Consider the following 20332-nt stretch of genomic DNA (forward strand, 5'->3'; position numbering starts at 1 on the left):
AATGGACTTTGTTTGTTTTGGGTTCGTGGATAACAAGAAGCTGCATTTTCTCATTGGATCTAGATTAGATAATGTTGTGGGGGGTTGTTGGGACAACAGTATCCGTATCACAGTCCGGGAGGGGGAGGGACCTAGATCGCAATTTGAGTTAGTGCTGATCGATGCTAGTAGTACGGAGGTAGGTGTCATGCGAGAAGAAGCTTACAGCACTGTAGCTACCGCCAGAAGGAGGCGGAGGAGGCGGAGAGCCCGAACCCGGAGGCGGGGGCGGGGGAGCCTCGCTGGCTGGCGGAGGCGGCGGAGGAGCAGGGCTTTGGGACTGCTGTTGCTGTTGGGCAGCAGCCTGCTGGTAGTACTGGTAGTAGGCAACGTAGTTCTGGTAGCCTCCGTAGGCGGCGTACGGGTCGGCTCCGTAGTACTGGGCATACTGGGCGCTGTAGTCTGGAGTTCCGGTTCCCGAGCCAGCCCCCGGAGCTTGTGTCGACGGGCTCGCGGACGTCGAGGGCGAGTTCTGGTGCTGGCGGTTTCCGTATCCACCGCCGCCACCACCACCCCCTCCGCCGTAGCCTCCACCGTAGTTGTTGTTGTACCGGTCTCCACGCTGACCACCATAGCCGCCGCCGCCACCACCGCCGTAGTTGTGCTGGGGTGGGTTCTCCTTGAAGCGCTGGTACTGTTCCTTCACATTGGCCAGCAGATCCTCACATAGGGACTTGGCGTTCTGCACTTCGTTCGGGTCGGGGCCACTAGATATCGTTAATAGAGTTGTAGTTGAAGACCTGGAAGCAGAGGACACTTACGCAACGTGCAGGAACATCGTCTCGTCGCTTTCTCTGCCGGTACTGGGCTCCATGAAACCAGAGCCGCGGCCCTTGATTTGGACTTTGCAGCGGGTCTTCTGCTGGATGTGCTTCACGTAGGCACCGCCCTGTCCGACAACCTGGGCACGGAGGTTGAAGCCCGGGATCGGTTCGAGGTCGACGGGGATCCGCTCCTCGGGCCATTTGCGCTGTATATGATTAGTTCATATGAGACGCAGCATCGCTTGCTACGGCGGGTACGTACACGGCCATACTCATCACGCTCCACTTGTTCGGGCTCCCGACGACGGAATCGGCGCTCGTCGACCAGATTGGGGAGTTCCTTCTTCATGAGATCGTCGATCAGGGCAACGGCTTGTTCGAGACCTTCTTTGTTCGTGCTCGTTACGTGGAGATAGAGCGGGGGGTTCTGCAGGGAGACCTCAAGTCAGACCATCATGTTCGGGTCATGCGAGAGAACGATCACACATACCGCCGCGGTGGCCATGCTCTTGTCGGGGTAGTAATTTCCTCGTGTAGTGACATCTTGTAGAACAAATCATGAGCTTCTTCCTTGAGTCAAACGTTGATAAAATATAATATGGAATGAAGGCGTACCGGCGCCAGTTTCTTCTTTGATCTAGATGTCACGCAGCGGAGGTCAGCAGATGCAAATGAGGGGAAGTGGGATGCTATGCATGTTTTTGACTTGGGTAAGCTTTAGCCATAACCACAAACGAAAGCAAGAACAAAAAGACAGAGAACAAATCAAGACAAGGCGCAGGGCCGAGGCGGAAGCCAGCTTGCGACAAGTGTGCCTGGAGGATCAGCGGATGTAACAGGAATAATTACCATCTTTTGAGTAGAGCCCTTGGTCAGCGTGTAGCGGTTGCGCAAGTCATTGATTTCGATATCCTTGATGTAGTCCCCATCAGCAACGTAGATCTCCGCGTTCAACTTTCCAGAGGCGTCGGCGCCGGACGGCGAGCCAGATCGTGGCGCAGGGCTTGCGGTCTAAGCAGTAGAGCAAGAATGTCAGTCTCTTACGTCGTTGACGGACAACCAGAGCCAGTGAAAAGCCATGCTTACCGAGCGGATTGGAGGAACATCGACATGCTGGATCCCTTTCTTTGCCTGCAACTGAGCGTTGATCTTGGCCGCGGCGGCCGCTGTGTGAAACTCCCCGTCAGTTCCGCCCTTGACGCCACCCATTTTCCTCCCTCAAAACCAGTGTGACTGAACATACCAGCTGCGGCGGCAGGATCGGCTTTCTTTGCGGTGTCTGCGCTGGGGCTGCGAGGCTCACGACTGAAGGGGCTGCGGGCTCGAGTCGATTCGGACTGTCGCGACGACGGGGATCGAGAACGGCGGTCGAAGCGCGATGGGCGTCGCACTTCAGGCTCGGTCTGGTCGAAGCGGGAGCGTTTCGAGCGGCGGTCGTCCATGGTATGGGGATTTAGGATGCGAGGGCGCGGCGGCGAGGAGGAAGAGGGCGAAGAGGAAGTTGGGAAGGGCACAGTGAGGACCGTAGGCAAGGCAGCAAGTAGGCCGGAAAAGGCCAAGATAATCTTGCAAAGGACTTTCGCAGGCGGTGGAGTCCAGACAATCCGCCCGGTGGACGCTAGCGTAACGACCAGCAGCGGCGGCGCAGAAAAGCAGCAGCAAAAGCACGGGGGGGGAACTGGACTGACTCCGAGCTGGACTCCGGAGAAGTTAGCGGCTGGAGCCAATGACAGTCCAGTGGTAAGTAAAAAACAGGGCGGGTCCGTTCAGTACATACTATCACTGCTCCTCACTGGGACGAAAACTGGTTGCCGATAAATCCAACTTCCAACCAGAGTAGTTGAAGATCTGTGCACTGAGAATCGCTGAGAACCCCAACGATCAACGATAATCGTGCAGCGCCAGATGAAAGAAGAATAACGCGAGACTAATGTGAGAATGAGATGCAGCGCCGGATCATGTGAGCCTCAACCAACGCGCATCTGCGCTAACCCGGATCCAGCCAAGCTGGGTACTGTGGTACTGTCACCCGCCGGTAATCATAATACGCAGACCCCCGAAAAGCCTGAGTCAGCGGTGGCCCCCGAGGTCGGAAGGCCCGCCGGTATAAAATGCGCTCGATGACTGCGGACTTCATTCTCCGACTTGCCCTGACCGGTTTTGCTGCATCACGATCCCCGCCTGCCCCTTCTCGCAGGCCCATCCGCGCGGCGATCATGGCTTTCCGGCGTCCTGTGATGCTGTCGTCGTCGACAGCATCAGCGCCTTTCCTCTCCGTGGCGAGCAGAACCTCGCGACTGGCCGCTACTCTCCCTCGGTTCAGCAACACCACCATCCGGGCCTCCTCCAGCTCGACCTCAGCCCTGGCCTACAAGGCACTGCATCGCCGGTCTCCCCTCCCGCTGCCCGTCTCCGATGCCTCCCCGCAATGGGACGCCCCCACGGCCGTTTCGTCCATCCTGTACGAAACGCCCACCACGCCCACCAACCCGCCCAAGCGCCACATCCTGAACTGTCTGGTGCAGAACGAGCCCGGTGTGCTGTCCCGCGTGTCGGGCATTCTCGCCGCCCGCGGCTTCAACATCGACAGTCTGGTCGTCTGTAACACCGAGGTGGAGGATTTGTCTCGCATGACCATCGTCTTGCAGGGTCAGGACGGTGTCGTCGAGCAGGCCCGTCGTCAGCTGGATGATCTGGTCCCCGTCTGGGCCGTCCTCGATTACACCGAGTCCGCTCTCGTCCAGCGCGAGCTGCTCCTTGCCAAGGTCAGCATCTTGGGCCCCGAGTTCTTCGAGGAGCTGCTTCAGCACCACCGTGAGATTACCACCCCCGGTGAGCTCGCCGATGGCCAGAAGGACAAGCCCGCCCAGGGTAAGGTTGCGAAGCCCGAATACCACCCCCGCAACCTGCCCCAGAGTCAGGCCCTGAGACACAAGCACGAGCACCTCGACGCCATTACGCGTTTGACTCATCAGTTCGGCGGAAAGGTTTTGGATATCAGCACCAACAACTGCATTGTGGAAGTGTAAGTTTTTTTTTTTCTTTTTTTTTTCCTCTCTATACCTGTCGAGAAATCAATACTAACTACAACCCCCCACCACCCAGCTCCGCCAAGCCCTCCCGTATCGACTCCTTCATGAAGCTGATCGGTCCCTTCGGTGTCCTTGAGTCCACCCGTACCGGTCTGATGGCCCTTCCCCGCTCTCCCCTCTTCGAGCCCAGCGAGGAAATCGAGAAGGATGCCGCGGACGTCGTCGACGCCAGCACCCTGCCCCCTGGTTAAATTCCAGGAACTGTTCCCTGCCATCAAAAAAGCCAACAAATGTATTCAAACTCTCTTGAAACTCTTAAATTTTAATCCTTGTAAATTGGGCAAGCCTATTGAGCTAGGCATTTTTCGAATTAATAAATGTGTTTTTTTCACACGTCTTTCTTAATTCACTTGTTTCTGTTTTCGATGTGATAGGGAGGGTTTAGAGTATTGGTGGATGGGGATATGGAGGTGTTTTTGCCCTAATATAATAATAGACGGGCAAGTGTTGGCCGGTGGTTCGGCTTGATAGAATAGATGGGATGATGCTCATTCACCAGGACGGAACAAACATATGTGTGCTATGCTGTGAACCCGGAGGATCATTTCGTCTGTACTTCAGCTTCAAGATACTTTGGATTCAAGAATGCAACTAACTGCGTTGTAGTCAATTGATCTAGTAGACTCTCAAGCTCAAGCAAGAAGAACCGCGCAAGACGTCGTTTCAAACGCCATTTCTATACCTATACGCCCCTTCGCACCCAATAGAGCAAAGCACCCCATGACCGTCCGAAACGAAGCTAGTACCTAGTCACAGTAGCCCGCTTTCAAAATACCAAACTGTATAAAAAGCAAAAGAAAAAAAAAAAGAAAAAAAGAAGCCCAACAGAAGGCCTTTACCACTTAACTCGCGCCGTGATCCCCTTGCCATGATACGTCACCGTTTCCCTGTAGTGCTCAATCTGAACGCCCACCTTGGCCACAGCACTCAAATCGAGGGTGCCTCCGATGGCCTTTCTTAGGGCATCACCGCCAATTCCTCCCATGTTCAAGGCAACAGGCAGCCGCGGGGTCACTGAGATCCCGGGGGGCACGGAAAACGGAATCTGGTAGTCGATGGTGCCAACCTCCTCCTCTTCCTCGTAATATGCCTGTGCGTGTATCGACGTAATGTCAATCGTTGTATTAGGGAATGGTGAGGATAAAGTGAACTCGGCCCGCGATGTAATGACGTGCATCTAGCAGCGCTCACGCAAGTTAGTCACCCTCTTGAACGGAGCGCTCTCTCCTTGAACACATGTCTGGAGGAGAAGGGGCACATGGCCCACAAATTATATGTATGAACTTAGATCGGATGTTCATGGAGAGAGATGAGATCCATGAGAGTAGATAATACCGTGGCGCCTTGGATGAACCCCGAGCCTTTGTCGGGGTCGTTCCCGTTACCAGGAGCGCGAGGAACGGGCACACGAGGAATCTGAACCTCGACCCCTAGTTTAGATAGGGCTTTTCCGAGTTTAGGTAGCGCTGGGATCGTCCCTTCGTGGGTCTTGATTGTGACTGTTGTGTTTTGTCCTGAGGGGGTGGTAAGAAAAACAAAGCATTGATACAAGAAGTTCGTCTCCCTCACCTGAGATATACTGTGAGAGCAGCTCACGACCAGCATCGGCACCAGCTGGCCCGTCTAAAATGAGCGGGCTCCATAGAAGATCCACAGGAATGCCGTCATTGACGCCAGGAACAACTGTGATATCTTTCGCCAGGATATGAGCCACTTTAGTATCGTTAAATAGGAGCTGCAAGTCAATCAAAGGCATCGACGCCGAGTATGGCGACGGATTGGTGACATTGATTTTGGTCTTCACGAGGAGGGACGAGGCGGTAGTCGTTCCTAGCGCCATGGACTCAATCTGCGGAGCCAGTTGGTCCAGAGAGCCGCCATATGGGGCTACAAAAACGTCAGTTGGCAGTTTTCTCCGACGGAACATTATCTCGACACAACTTACACTGGACGACCACCTCTCCCTCCGCCGGTATCTCACGAACCGCAAAAGTTCCGAGTCCCGTGGAAACCTCCGCATCTACATTAGCGGCAACTTTGAGCTTGACCGTCTTCCCTTGGAAAATCAACGCCTGAAGAACGTCGGTTAGAACATCTTCATCTGTCACATGAAGCGGCGCCTTTTCAATGTCAAACTCTACGAGCAACGCCGGGGCGCCCTCCACGTCGTCAAACAAGGTCGAATTCGCAGGCCGCCACTTATCCAGATCCAAGACTCCGAGTTTACTGCCCTCGTAGTAGACATCAGCCAGAGCTCGAACTCGGGGAACATCCAATTGGAGGCCCAGTTCTTTCGGCAGCCCAATCAGTACCTTGACCAAAGCGGACACGGTCGGTTGCGATTCGGGAGAATCAGGTTCCGCAAAGGGATCGGGAAGCGTAAAATGTACGTCCGACATGGTGAAGTTCTTGATGAGATTATCAAGGGCATGTCCAGTGAAACTCAACGGCACAGTCACACTTTTGAGGATGTCTACAACCCAATCCGGTGTGCCCAAGGACGGGTCATTTGCTCCACGGACATAGACCGTGGTTCCAAGTCCATTAATGTAGCTTTTGACCAAAAAGTCGAGGGGAGAGCTCTTCTCCCCAGGACAAGTTCTAGTAAGGTCATCAGAGAGGCCCCGGATAATGCCAGAAACGTCAACCGATGTTGGGAGACCAGGAACGATTGGAAACTCTTGGGTGGTAGCACCCGCGACCCTAATATAAGGATCTCCAGGAGAACAGTTGGGAACCAGTACCTCGAATCCGAGAGGAGGAATCCTCAGGGTAACGGGTGAGTCGATCTGGGCGGCGATAGAGGCATCGACCGCCATTTCACCTTGGCCCTCTGCGTCGTACACATTGAGGTTGGTGACGTTGACCGCCGGTAATGCGGGAAAGTCACCTTCTATATATGGCATCAGTAACATCAGTCAAACATGTAAAGGGTTGGAGCTGACCTTTAAAAGTGATACTATCCGTGAGTATCTGTTGGCCCAGGTTTAATAAGCCCGACTTCAGCTGGACTTCTGCCGTTCCCCTAACTATGAGGTGCCGAAGTCTTCCGTCCAACCAGTCCAGTGCAACAGAGCGAATTCCTTGGATATCATCCGCTATCAACTTGGCCATGAAATCAACATGGTTCACGTGGCCGTTTTGAATGTTGACCTTGATAGAGGGCAGCAGCACCGTGCCGACCTGGACGTTTCCATACTCCGGAAGATACAGATCCACTTCCGACTCGCCAGTTTCGACCTCTCTTGCTATCCAGGTGACGAAGCGACCGATGTTTCGCACTGGTCTCTTCCGGATGCGCCGGGCATCGAGTATCACGTCTCCTTGTATCCGGGCTTGAAGACCGTCCGCCATGGCTGACTCAATGGAGACGTTTGTAGGCCTGAACACGGTCGCCTCCTTCGCATACTCCTTCACGGCAGCTGGGGCGATAAAGGCGAAGATAAGGATCGCAACGACCGCAGCCAGCGTAGTGAGGGCGCAGAACATCGGCCATCGTATACTTCCCCGCCGTTTCTTCAGCGATGTGTCTGGGGAAGGATCTCGAGGGTGATCGGACGACTGTCTTCGGGGATCGGTCCCGCCGTATGCCAGAAGATCATCGTCCCGATGGACGAGAAGAGGAGTAGACTCGGATGACAGCTCGTACGGATGGGGGCCCTGGTCAGCGCGATACGAAGACTTGCCAATAGATGTTGACGATCGACGAGTTGAGGAAGGACGGGGTTCCTCGTCCAGCAAAGGCCGGCTTGCCTCGTCAGCCATGGTGGCCGGAGCTAGGGAGCGGGGAGAACAGTGAAGGTTGGGGGGGGCGACAAAATGATGGTCTGGGGGAGAGAAGTATGCGTTGATGAGAGGGTTGAATAGTAGCTAGCCAGCTAGCGGGGTTGGCATGAGTATTCGGAGGAGGAGGGGGGGGGGGTGAAATCAGCGGTTAGGAGGTCAAGCAACAATCATGGGTTGAGCTGGTGTCACCGCGAGGCAGCGGTACGTGGAGAGCATCCCGGCCAGTCCAGCCTGCTGATCGCCCACGTAAGGCTGGCTCGGGCGGTGTGGGGATCAACTGCCCCCGTCATGAATCATCATGATATCCTCATCCCTCGGAGTCTGGCAAGTGGTCTGCCTGCTTCACTCTCATCTGCATAGATCACTGGCTAATCCAGTAGGTGCAATGGGTTGAGATGTTGAGCTTCCAGCCCGGCCACCATCACTTCCTCTCCAGCGGCTATGGATATACTATACTACTAGCTTAGGGCACCGTCTACGAACCAGACAGACATCATGAAGTCATCTGCAAGTGGTCAAGTCCTACCTACTATTTATAGACATGGAAGATAACGATATAGACGCAACGGTTAACAGATTGGGTGCCTCAAATACAGTATCACCATCAAGTACCGTACTGTACACCAAGTAGTAAGGTAAGGTAGGAGGATAAGGTACTGCAGGTGGTAAAGCCAATCCAGCTTATTTCATTCCCACCCAATCAGCCCCTATCGCCGTTAAGGTTATCATGCTATCATTAGTTCACTCCGGGGCAAATTATTGCAAGTATGAAGCTTCCCATTCCAACATATGCTGGGTGAAGCCATTGCTCCCCTTGATTGCCCGCATTTTCACATGCCACCCGCGCACGGGCGGATGAGGAGAAGACTGGCGAGGAGAGAAAGGGTGGTGCGATCGCCATCCATCCCGACAGAGCTTAAGAGCCCATCATTGCACCCTCGTATCACTGACAACCTCTCTTCTTTCGGCCGCTTGGATCTCCTAGTCTCTGCTCCAATACACCATTCTACACTGCCAGTCACCCAGTCCATCCCCCATGGAGGTGAGCACCAGATCCCCTGTTCTTCCCCAGTTCCACCCATCTACCTACCTAGTACCTACTAACCACCATCAACAACACCAGTCGTCGCAATCCCAAGGCGGCTTCCGATCACGCCGTTCGTATCCATCCCTCAACCAGGTCTCTCTATCCCCGCTGAACCCTCGATTCCCCATCGACGACGATTACGACGACAATGATACCGATCCCGCCGACTACTTCACCCCTCGACGCGAAGTCCCCGACACCCCCACCGGCAGGACCTCTTATCTCTCTAGCTTCTCCGTCCCCGGAACCCCAGGCGTCCTTTCCCACTCCCACTCCCGCAGCGGGTCCCGCGCGCGTCTCGATTCCCGGAGCAAGAGTTCCACTCGCATCCATTCCAGCGACACCAACCTGCAAACCCAGGGCCTGGCCAGCCTCCCCCCTCACCACCACCATCACCATCGCCACCATCACCATGAGGCCTCAGAAAACCACAACACATTATCACCTCCATCCTCCCGCCGCCACCCGCCCGACGTCCATCGCCACTCAGACACAGAATGGATGCTCCGCGCCGGCATTGCCCTCGCCTCGTCGACCCGCGAGGAAAAAGGCCAAAGCTGGCTCGTGAAACGGCAAAGCTCAACGAGTCTCGTCACAGAAGACCTACTAGAAAATAACAACCCCAACAGCAGCAGCAGCAACCCATCGTCCCGGAACCCCGCCACTCTCGATCCGGCCATTCCACCCCGGCTGCCTACTCCCGCCGAGGCTCCCGCCCCTCGAGCAGAAGACCCAGCCGCCCCGATCTCCTCATGACTAGCCTCGGCAGCACAGGAACAGCCAAACCACAAGATCCCACGGTCACCACCACCGCCCCCAGCAGCGGAATCGGCACCCCTAGCGAAGCCGACCACGCCGCCACGCGCCACTTAGTCCCGGACTTCGTCGACGAGCGAATCCGCGCGGAGATGGAAATCATCCAACAGGACGAAGACGAAGACAACCTCTCCTCGGCCTCGGATTCCTTGTTCGCCTCCGAAGACGAAATAGACGAGCAGGAGCTGCAGCGTCTCACCCGGGAACGGGGCTTCGGGCTAGGTAGTTGGATCGATCGGATGGTCGAATGGACTCTCTTCGGGGTCGACGACTGGCCGCTTTCTGCTTCTGCTACTACCGCCCCAGCCCCAGCCTCAGCCCGCCCGGCCGACTACTACCATCCAAGGCACGAGCTCGACATCGACAACATCCGCGAAGAAGAAGCCGATAACATCTCCCTCCCTGATCCGGACTCCGATACCGCCTCCGTGGCTGAGAAACCCGGAGACCACGGCGGCTGGGAAGACGCCGGGTGGTTGTTCCGGATCGTCAAACGGGCATTACCATGACCTTCCTTCCTTGCATGATGTCTCTTCTATCCTCTTCTCCCCTCCTCTCTCATCTCCTTCTTATCCCAAATAGCTCTGTAGTAATTATCCAGAGTCCTACTCTGTACCAAAGCAAGTACCTAGTTACGGTACGGTAGGCAGCCAAGGTACTTATGTACTTACTTACGGTGTCGGTGCGGTGCACGAACACGTAACCGCACACGTACACCCAAGCTATCAATCATCCGACCGTCCCCTTTGACTGGCTGCTGCGAATCGACCAGGGGGCGCGGGCAGCGGTTAAGTTGCATAACCTATCATGGATTTGGGATTCAGGATTTAGGCGGGGAGTGCAAGAGGATGGATTACTTTGTTCAGTCTGCTGCATGATCTTTCTTTCTTTCTTTCTTTTTTTCTCTCTCATTAATGATATGGATGACATGGCGATTCCTTCATGGTCATGATAACCGGATAATACTACTAAAAGTTCCCTATATCGGTTTTGAGAAAGTTGCTGCTAGTTATTTATCATGTGCCATGGGATTGGGGTTTAATCAATCAAAGACATACTAGTTACATACTGCATACTACATAGTACTACCGCTGTGCTGGAGTTACGGCACATAATTATGCAAACCCCCGACAACTTCATAAGTATAATTATCCCACTACGGAGTACAATCTCCATATCTTCCTAGTTTCATATATCTATCTATCTATCCATCTACCTACCTATCTAGTCCATATAGGCCCTAGCTTTTTCTTGTGGAACAGTCCCCGTCCAATGGGACACAGGTCTCGATATTGCTTTACTCCATGTACGGAGTACGGGAGGGGAGCACTTTACTAGTTAACTAGATGGATAGTGGGTGGAACTCGGGTATGGTGCTCCGTATCTACATAGGGGCCCGGAGGCGTGCGTAGAGAGGGTCACAGCATAGTTCAGTAAAAGTTAAAGATAATAGCTTACTATTATTTATATATATTTAATAGTTTACTACACTTATTAATTATTTTATAATAATTATTAAACTATTATTTACAGTAATAGTTAGATTATAATTAGATTATATTATAATTATTTATAATTATAAAATAATTATTTATTATTATTTATATATAATAATAATTACTAATAATATAATCTTATCTAAATCGGATAATTATATATAAATATTATTAAAATTAAATATAATTTAAAAATTATTATATAATTATAATTTAATAAGAATAGTTCTATAATAAAATAGATTAGATATAGAAAATATTTATTATTTATAAATAAAAACTATATTTTATAGATATATAATAAATATTAATTATAATTTCTAGATATTATCTAATATTTTATAGATATATAATAAATATTAATTATAATTTTTAGATATTATCTAATATTTTATAAATATATAATAAATATTAATTATAATTTCTAGAGATTATCTAATTATATTTTTTAAATAATAATAAAATTCTTATATAAAATATTCTTAGAAGTAATATATAATTATATAAAAGTAATAAAAAATTAGAATATAATAATTTATTATTTATATAAAATTAATATTTTATAAATAATATACTAGATCTTATCTAGTATTAATATTAATTAATATCTATTTATAAATATTATCTATATTAATTATAAATATTAGTTTAATTTTATTTTATAATTCTAATAATATCTATCTTTTAGAAAAATAATAAAAAAAAAATTATTATCTTATTTCTATTTTTATTTTATATTTAAGATTATAATAAAAGAAAAAAAAAGTATTCTGATTATATATAATATTTTATATTATAATTTATATATATTATTAAAGATTAATATTTAATAAAATTTCTAATAATAATTATCTATAAATAACTAAAGAATAAAATATAATTAATATTTTAAAATAAAAAATATATAAAAATTAGTTACAAAAGTCTTTTATAGTTATTTTTTTAAAAATAAAGAAATTATATTAAGAATAGAATTTAATCTAATAATAATAAGATAATTATATTTTATTATATTAGTAAAAAAGTAAGATTAAATATTTTTTTAATATATTAAAAATAATATATCTAGTATATTTTATTTAAAAAATAAAAAATAAAATTATTTAATTAAATATATTATTATAATTTATAAATTAGTAATAAATTTATCTGCAAGAATATATTTCTAAATTAGATATAAATAAAATATATATAGATTTTAGATAATCTCTAGTAAAATTAAATAATTATTCTACTAAAAATTTATAAGACTTAAATATAAAAAATAATAAAATCAATCTAATTAAAAAAGATAAATTATTAGCTAAGATAATAAAATATAATTTATTTATTTTTTAAATATTTTATATAATATAATATTATCAGCAGCTGATTATAATTTAGAATAGATATTTATTTATATTTTAATTTATTAATTAGAATATTATAATTTATAAGCAGATTATACTTAATAATAAATATATAAAAATAAAAATTAGTATAAATAATTAATATCTTAAGATATTTAAATTATTTATTTTTATTATATTTCTTATTATAATTATATAATAGTTTTTCTATTTTATATTAGTTAGATAACTGATTAATAAATATTATAAATATAAAAAATAAATATTAAATATCTATAGCTTTAAATTAGTTATAATTAAAGCTATAATTATTAAATATTAAAAAATTTAGTAATTATAAATTATTCTTATATTTATTAATATAGAAGATAATATATAGCTGATTAAAATAAAAATAATTATTAATATAATCTTTATATAAGCACAGATCAGTTATATTTATAATAAAAATATATTTTTAATAATTAAAAAAAAATATAATATAATATTTTTAATCTATAGCAGAAATCTCAGATAAAATTAATTAAAATAGATATATATTTAAAGAATAATAAATAAAAAAATAATCTCTTAATTAAGATCTGATAATATCTAGATTTTTAAATATTTTAAAAAAGAAAAATAAGATTATTAAACTAGTTAAATAATTTTTTATAAGATTATAATAAAGTTAAAAATTTTTAAAAATATAAAAATTTTCTAAATATATTTTAATAAATAATAACTAATTTTTTTTAATCAGAGTATAATATATTATATAGATAATCTAAAATAATATTAAGAGTTAATATAATCTATTTAATTAATAAAAATATAGACTATATTTTTATAGTATTAAAATATTTTTATTATTCTAGAATAATAATCTTATAATTACTTTTAATTTAATAATACTAATACTAAAAATAATATCAGCTATAAAAAATAATATTATATAATTATTAATATTATTTACTATATAAATAATAGTATATTTAATATTTAATATTAATATTATAACTAAGTATATTATTATTTTTAGTTTATTATAATATATTTTTAGTAAGAGCTATAATAGATATAGTAATAAGTATTTATTTTTTATAAATTATATTATAAAAGTCTTTTATTATAATCTTAAGATTAATATAGATATTAATAAGAATATTCTAAAAAAAGACTTTATAAGAATCTAATATTATAGTAAATAAATTTATTAAATATTTTTATTTAATATAGAATAAGTTAGCAGATATAAAATAAATTTTTTTTAATATTTTAAATATATTATAATAAGTTTTAAAATTATTAATAAAAAAAAAAAAGTAGTAATATAACTTATAATTAATAAGATAATTAAATAAAATAATTATATTTAAAAATCTTAAGCTTAAGTTCTATTTATAAAGAATATATTAAAATATATAATTAAGTCTGATTATTATATAAATTTAGAATATAATAAATAAAGATAATATTCTTAGATAATATAACAGAGAGATAATAAATATAAATAAACTAGAAATTAATATAATTATTAATTAATAATATAGAGATCTTAAATATTATATTCTTAATTAATTAATAATTATTATTAATATAAGAATTTATTAGCTTAAGAAATCTACTATTTTCTTTTTTAATTTTAATTAGTTAATATAGTTTAAGAATAGACTAAATAATATAAATAATCTGATTTTATATCTATAAGTTAGATTATATATTTTTATTAATAAATATTATTCTGCTATACTGAAATAATATACTTAAATATTAGAATTATAATTAAAAAATAAATTAAATAAATTTATTTAAAAAAAAGATATTCTTAGTATTCAGAGAAAAAATATATTAATTAAATATAATAATCAGAAATAAATTTTATATATATTAATATTACAGCTTAATAGAATAATTAGAATACTCTACTATTTTAAAATATAGTTTAATTAATTCTAAATCAGATAAGAGAATAAAATAAAATAGATATAATAAATTATAAATATATTATAAAGATATTATTTATATTAATAAATCTTTTTTATCAGATAATACTGAACTTTAAGTATTAAAATTAATTAATATAATATATATTTTTATTAATAGTATAAATAAAAAATTATATATATATTTTTTTAGAGTATTTATTTTTATAAAAATAGACTGTAGCTCTTTAAATAAAATTATTAAATATAATATCTTTATTAATATTATATAATTAGTCTATAAGATTTTAATATTAAAAGCTTATAACTTAAGAGTTATAATAAATTTAGAGAAAGAATCTAAAAGATATTAATATTAGACTAGAATATTTTATAAAAAATTTTTATAGAATATTATTATTTTAATAATAGAAAAGATTTTAAGAAAATAAAATTAAAAAATTCTTCAGTTTATTAAAAAAAAAGAAAATATTTTTATTATATATATTAAGAAAAAGTATATTATTATTATATATAAATATATTAATATTACTATAATTATTATTATTATTAAAATTACTAATATTATTAATATTTATTTTAATATTAATATTACTGAGAAAATTAGTATTACTGTTAATATCTATATTAATATTAATATAATTATAAAAGTTAATATTACTGCTTATATTTATTCTAGTATTATTATCTGAATTAATATTATAAATATATTTATAGTAATTAGCAGTTATCTTTGATTTAGTATTATTATTAATAGTTAGTTCTTAAATAAAAAATTAAATATATTTTTTAAAAGATATAAAAATATATTATCTAATTATATAATCAAAATCAGACTTATATTATATTTTAATCTTTAATAACCGGTCTTCTAAGAATAAAGTATAATAAATAATATAATATTATTCTAGAAAGTATTTAGAAATAATAATATTTTAAAATAAAGAAGAAATAGCTATTAAAAAAAAATAGAAAATAGAAAATATACTTAAATATATTTTATAAATATTAATAAAACTCTAAATAACTATTAGAAAGAAGTAGAAAATAGAAAACATATTTAAATATATCTTATAAATATTAATAAAACTTTAAATAGTCTATAGTACTATAAGATAATAAAGACTATAAATAATATTATTTATAATATTTTAATAAGTTTAATATATAGATAATATTTATTTATAATAATAAATATATTAAATATAGAATAATAAATATTATATTTATTAACAGATTAAATCTTAGTATTATAGCTATATTTTTAAATATATTTAATTAATTATAATATTACTATAAGTATATATAATAATACTAGTATAACTAAAAGTATCTAAGTAATTTTATAATATATATATTTGACTAATATAATTAAATTATAAAAATATATAATAATATTATTATAAGCTTAGTTTAATTATTATTAATACTAGTACTACTACTTAGTACTATAGTACTCTTAAGTACTTTATTACTAGAAATATTTATTTATTATTAATACTAGTAATAGTCAGTACTAGTAAGTACTTATTAATAATAATATTAAAAAAAATTAAATATTAAGAGATTAGATAATACTATTATTTAGTATTATTAAAAAAATTTTATAAATATTTTTTATAGAACTCTTTATTATAGTTATATTATTAAATAATAGTAGTAATATAGCTTTAATAATTATAATAAAAAAAATTAATTTTTTTTTATTATTAATTTAAAAATTATTATTCTGCTACTCTATCTTACTATTTATATAAAATATATTTTTAAAGTAACTATCTAAATAGCTTCTTTCTTATATTATTATTAATATTATTTATTATAATTTTCTGAATAATTTTATTCTTATATTATTACTAGTATTATTTACTACAGTCCCGCAGGGTTTTATTAAAAAAAAGATTATTTAAAATTATATAAAAATTATTTTATTTTTTTTTTTTTTTTATTTTTTTTATCTTTTTTCTTTTCTTAATCTTACTTTTTTTTATAAAGATTTATTAATATTATTATACTTTTAATTAGTCTCTCTGCTATTATTATCTTAATTAATTATTATATTTATTATTATATCTGCTGTTATATTTACTAATTTTATAATTATTATTATTATTATAACTATTCTTATTTTAATTAATATAATTTTTTATAAAAAAAAGCCTGCTCTCTTTATTATAGAAAATATTCTAAAATTTTTAGATTTCTTAATTAAAATACTAAAAAAAGTTTTTATAATTCTAAAAATAATTAAAAAGATTACTGATATTACAGTAAAAATTCTAAAAATATATAATAAAATAAAAAAAATATAAAAAATAATTTAAGTCTAATAAAAATTTTAAATAAGTTTATATCTCTCTGAATATATAATTAATATATAATTAATATATAATTAATACTATCTTATTATTAATATACTAGAATATTTTAAAAAAATTATTACTATTAAAAATACAGAATAAATTAGATTAGAAGAATATAATTTAATAAATTATTTAGATAATAATATTATTAAAATCTAAATTTTTATAAAATTATTAATTATAAAATAACTAGATATATTTTATTATCTAGTATATTCTTAAATATTATATTATATATATATTTTAGTTTTAAACTAATTATTTTTTTTTATTCTATAGCTATCTTACAGCTTTAATTTAATATTATTATCTTTATTTTTTCTATTTTATATATATAGAGTACTATAATTCTTATTTTTATTTTTATTTTTATTTTTATTCTTATATTTATTCTTATTTATATTCTTACTTCTATTATTATTATTATTTATATTCTTCTTTTAATACTATTATCTCTGACTATTAATAATAGATAATACTACAGCTATTTTATTTAGATTCTGATTTATTTAATATTATTCTAATAAATAGAATATAGTAATATATATTTTATTATTATTTAAATCTAATATATTAGAATTATTTAAAAAAAAGTATTTTTTTTAATATACTATAATAGAATTATCTTCTGAAAGCTTATTAATATTAATTTTTTATTAATTATAATATATTCTAAACACAGGCTTTAATTACTGAAAAAAGTCTTTAATACTAAGCTTATCTTAAAATTATTTATATATATATAAATTATTAAATATATACAGTATAATATAATAGTTTTATTTATTATATATTCTAAGTTTTAAGTAATATATAAAGTTCTGTTTAATAAAATTAATAAAATAGATTATAATTATTAGCTAGATTATAATATCTAATTTTAATTAATATTATTTATAAAAGTCTTTTATTAACTTCTCTATTTATATTTGAATTAATTTTAATTTATAATAGAATAGTTATTAATAAATATTATTTATTAAGCTTAAAAAAAATATTAAATATTTAGTTAAGTTTAAATTAGCTAGCTATAATCTAATTTATAAAAATAAAATTTATTAAGATATAAATCTTATATATCTGCTGAGATATAAGTATTAGAATCTAATTATTAAATCTTTTTAGTATTAGATTTAGAGATTTATTTTTTTAGATTTTATATAAATTTTAAATATAAATTATTATATTTTTATATATATCTCAGATAATAGAGAGATCTGAAAATATCTATTTAATTAATTAAGTTATTTTTTTATTATTTAATATAATAATAAACTGCTGCTGTATATAAAGAATTAACTGTTTAAATATTTTATTATCTAACTATAAGATTTTAATTTAATTAGATAAAAGAATAAAAATAGCTGATATTAATTAATTAAATAGTATACTTTTATTAGTCTTATTATTATTAATATATATTACTTTTTATAAAGATTATTAATATAAATAAGAATTTTTATTTCTATTATTAATAATATTTTAACTAACAGAATTAGACTTCTATTTATTAAAAAAGAAAATTAATATAAAGATTTTTTATAATCTTATTAATAGCTATAATATATTATTTAATATAATTATTAAAATAACAGAATCTTTAAACTAAAATAAGCTATCTAAATCTTAGCTCTAAAAGAATAAGAAATTTTATATATTTATATTCTAATCTAATATCTACTGTAGAGAAGACTAATTCTAAAATAATAAATTTATTATAATCTTTATTTTAATAATTTTTACTATCTGCTTAAAATTAATCTCTGAGAGTAATATTTTTTTTAAAAGCTATAATAATTAGTAATATAATCTAGAGATATTCTAGAGATATTATTTATTCTAAAAGAATAAATATTTTTAATATTTTTTATATAATTTTCAGTACAGAAGAGATTTAAGTAAACTAAAAATAAAATAAATATTAAATAAATATTAACTAATATAATATATCTAAAATAATTATATATCTATTAATCTCTATTATTAAGAATTTATAATATTATATATCTGATATAATTATAATAATAATATTATAAAAATAAAACTATCTAGCAGATATTTTTATATAATAAAAATAAAAAAAGAATAAGAAATATATTAGAATATTTTATATTATAAATAAACAGCTGTTATCAGAATCTACAATTTTATATTATAATATATCTATTTATATAGATATATATTTATATTACTCTCTTACTATACTATATATTTTCTTAATAAGTTTTTATATTATTATTAATCTTTTTTTTATTAATTATATTTTCTCTAATATCTGCTAGTCTCTTATATCTTTTATTTAGTTTATTTTATAATTATTAATTAATTATCTGTGAAAGTCTTTTATAATAATAATAATAATTTTATCTTTTATAGAAAAAATAGCTATTATAAGAATTATATCTAGTTTTTTTAAAAAAATAAGCTTAAGCAGAATAATATTATAATATATATTCTATATTAATATATAATTTTAATTAGAAATATATAATATAATATCTAAATAATTAATAATATAAGATTATTTTTATACTTAGAATAAATATATTCTACAAAAATCTTTTATTAAATACTTTATATTATTATTAGTAGAATTAAGATAATTAATAATTAAAAGCTATAAAAAGTTTAGTTATTTTTTATAAAATTATATAAAATCTTATATATTATTTATTCTATTATTAATTTAATATTTATAATATTACTCTTCTGAGGCTTTTTATTATTATTTAATATTATTAATTCTTTATTTTATATAATTTATTTTTTTATTAAAAATCCAGCTTCAGAATTATCAAGCACAGAAATTAGTCTGATATATATTATTATAATAAAATCTAATAATACTTTCTGTATACTTCTCTTTATTAGATAAATATTAAATATTTTAAATATATAATATTTATATATAAAAATTATATAAGTTTAGTCTATATATAATATCTATTTTATAAATTAATTTTTTATAATTTTTAAAATAGCTAAAAAAAATAAATAAAAATTATAATAAAGATTCTATAAGTTTAGACTAGCTGAATTAATTAAGTAACTTATTATTAATATTATATATTTATTAAGATCTTAAGTAAATAACTTTATAATAATTAATCTCTTTCTAATAGTTAATCCAGTATAAATAATAATATAATTAATATTAATCTTTATTAAAATAATAAAAATATATATTTTTTTATTAAAAAAATAAATCTAGATAAAAGATTTCTTCTGCTTTAAAAATATCTAATCTTAATTAATAATATAGTTTATATTTTAAAAATATTCCGCAGTAATTATTTAAGATTTTTAATATTAAATTATATTATATTTTTATTACTATTATTAAATAAGATCTTAATATAATAATACTCTCTAATTTATATATAAAAGTCTTTTATAATATTCTTTTTTATTAAAATCTTTATCTTCAGACTTAGATATATACAGATTATTTATTTATATTATTTAATTATATTAAAAAATTTTATAATAATAAAAGCAGACAGGCTGCTTTTTATATTAATAAAGTCTAATTATAATAATTTTATAATTAATTTATAGAGCTGGTCTATATATTAATATATATAATTTAGTTTTTTTTATTTATAATAAAAATAT

The 20332-nt window shown here is 34.3% G+C and overlaps 5 protein-coding genes across 5 annotated transcripts; 2 read left to right on the forward strand and 3 right to left on the reverse strand.

The window, feature by feature from the left end:
* Positions 1 to 107: 107 nt before the first annotated feature.
* BO70DRAFT_395302 (KH domain-containing protein) lies at positions 108 to 2245 on the reverse strand (the record flags this gene model as incomplete). Its single annotated transcript, XM_025546524.1, has 9 exons — positions 108 to 131; positions 206 to 746; positions 801 to 1009; positions 1066 to 1230; positions 1294 to 1346; positions 1419 to 1440; positions 1653 to 1814; positions 1890 to 1969; positions 2047 to 2245. The coding sequence occupies 9 exons, from the start codon at positions 2243 to 2245 to the stop codon at positions 108 to 110; spliced, it is 1455 nt and encodes a 484-aa protein (XP_025400734.1).
* A 711-nt stretch (positions 2246 to 2956) lies between these two features.
* Positions 2957 to 4442, forward strand: BO70DRAFT_386453 (acetolactate synthase regulatory subunit). The gene is made up of 2 exons (XM_025545825.1): positions 2957 to 3828; positions 3909 to 4442. The coding sequence occupies exons 1-2, from the start codon at positions 3020 to 3022 to the stop codon at positions 4084 to 4086; spliced, it is 987 nt and encodes a 328-aa protein (XP_025400735.1). The 5' UTR covers positions 2957 to 3019; the 3' UTR covers positions 4087 to 4442.
* A 251-nt stretch (positions 4443 to 4693) lies between these two features.
* On the reverse strand, positions 4694 to 5072 carry BO70DRAFT_361005 (uncharacterized protein; the record flags this gene model as incomplete). Its single annotated transcript, XM_025542942.1, has 1 exon — positions 4694 to 5072. The coding sequence occupies one exon, from the start codon at positions 5070 to 5072 to the stop codon at positions 4731 to 4733; it is 342 nt and encodes a 113-aa protein (XP_025400736.1). The 3' UTR covers positions 4694 to 4730.
* On the reverse strand, positions 4934 to 7799 carry BO70DRAFT_361006 (uncharacterized protein). The gene is made up of 4 exons (XM_025542943.1): positions 6841 to 7799; positions 5841 to 6788; positions 5465 to 5782; positions 4934 to 5409 (listed from the first exon to the last, which is right to left on the reverse strand). The coding sequence occupies exons 1-4, from the start codon at positions 7658 to 7660 to the stop codon at positions 5180 to 5182; spliced, it is 2316 nt and encodes a 771-aa protein (XP_025400737.1). The 5' UTR covers positions 7661 to 7799; the 3' UTR covers positions 4934 to 5179.
* Positions 7800 to 8717: 918 nt separating this feature from the next.
* Positions 8718 to 10093, forward strand: BO70DRAFT_428246 (DUF3984 domain-containing protein; the record flags this gene model as incomplete). Its single annotated transcript, XM_025547953.1, has 3 exons — positions 8718 to 8741; positions 8805 to 9332; positions 9398 to 10093. The coding sequence occupies 3 exons, from the start codon at positions 8718 to 8720 to the stop codon at positions 10091 to 10093; spliced, it is 1248 nt and encodes a 415-aa protein (XP_025400738.1).
* Positions 10094 to 20332: the final 10239 nt, after the last annotated feature.

This window comes from Aspergillus heteromorphus, assembly GCF_003184545.1.
Source record: "Aspergillus heteromorphus CBS 117.55 chromosome Unknown BO70scaffold_8, whole genome shotgun sequence".
NCBI lineage: Eukaryota > Fungi > Ascomycota > Eurotiomycetes > Eurotiales > Aspergillaceae > Aspergillus > Aspergillus heteromorphus.

Bases quoted from the DNA above. Each gene is read 5' to 3' on its own strand.
- BO70DRAFT_386453 (XM_025545825.1), top strand. From the start codon at position 3,020: ATGGCTTTCCGGCGTCCTGTGATGCTGTCGTCGTCGACAGCATCAGCG. The intron at 3,829-3,908 runs GTAAGTTTTTTT...CCCACCACCCAG, and splicing joins AACAACTGCATTGTGGAAGT to CTCCGCCAAGCCCTCCCGTA.
- BO70DRAFT_361006 (XM_025542943.1), bottom strand. From the start codon at position 7,660: ATGGCTGACGAGGCAAGCCGGCCTTTGCTGGACGAGGAACCCCGTCCT. The intron at 5,783-5,840 runs GTAAGTTGTGTC...ACGTTTTTGTAG, and splicing joins GGGAGAGGTGGTCGTCCAGT to CCCCATATGGCGGCTCTCTG. The intron at 5,410-5,464 runs GTGAGGGAGACG...CCACCCCCTCAG, and splicing joins GCTCTCACAGTATATCTCAG to GACAAAACACAACAGTCACA.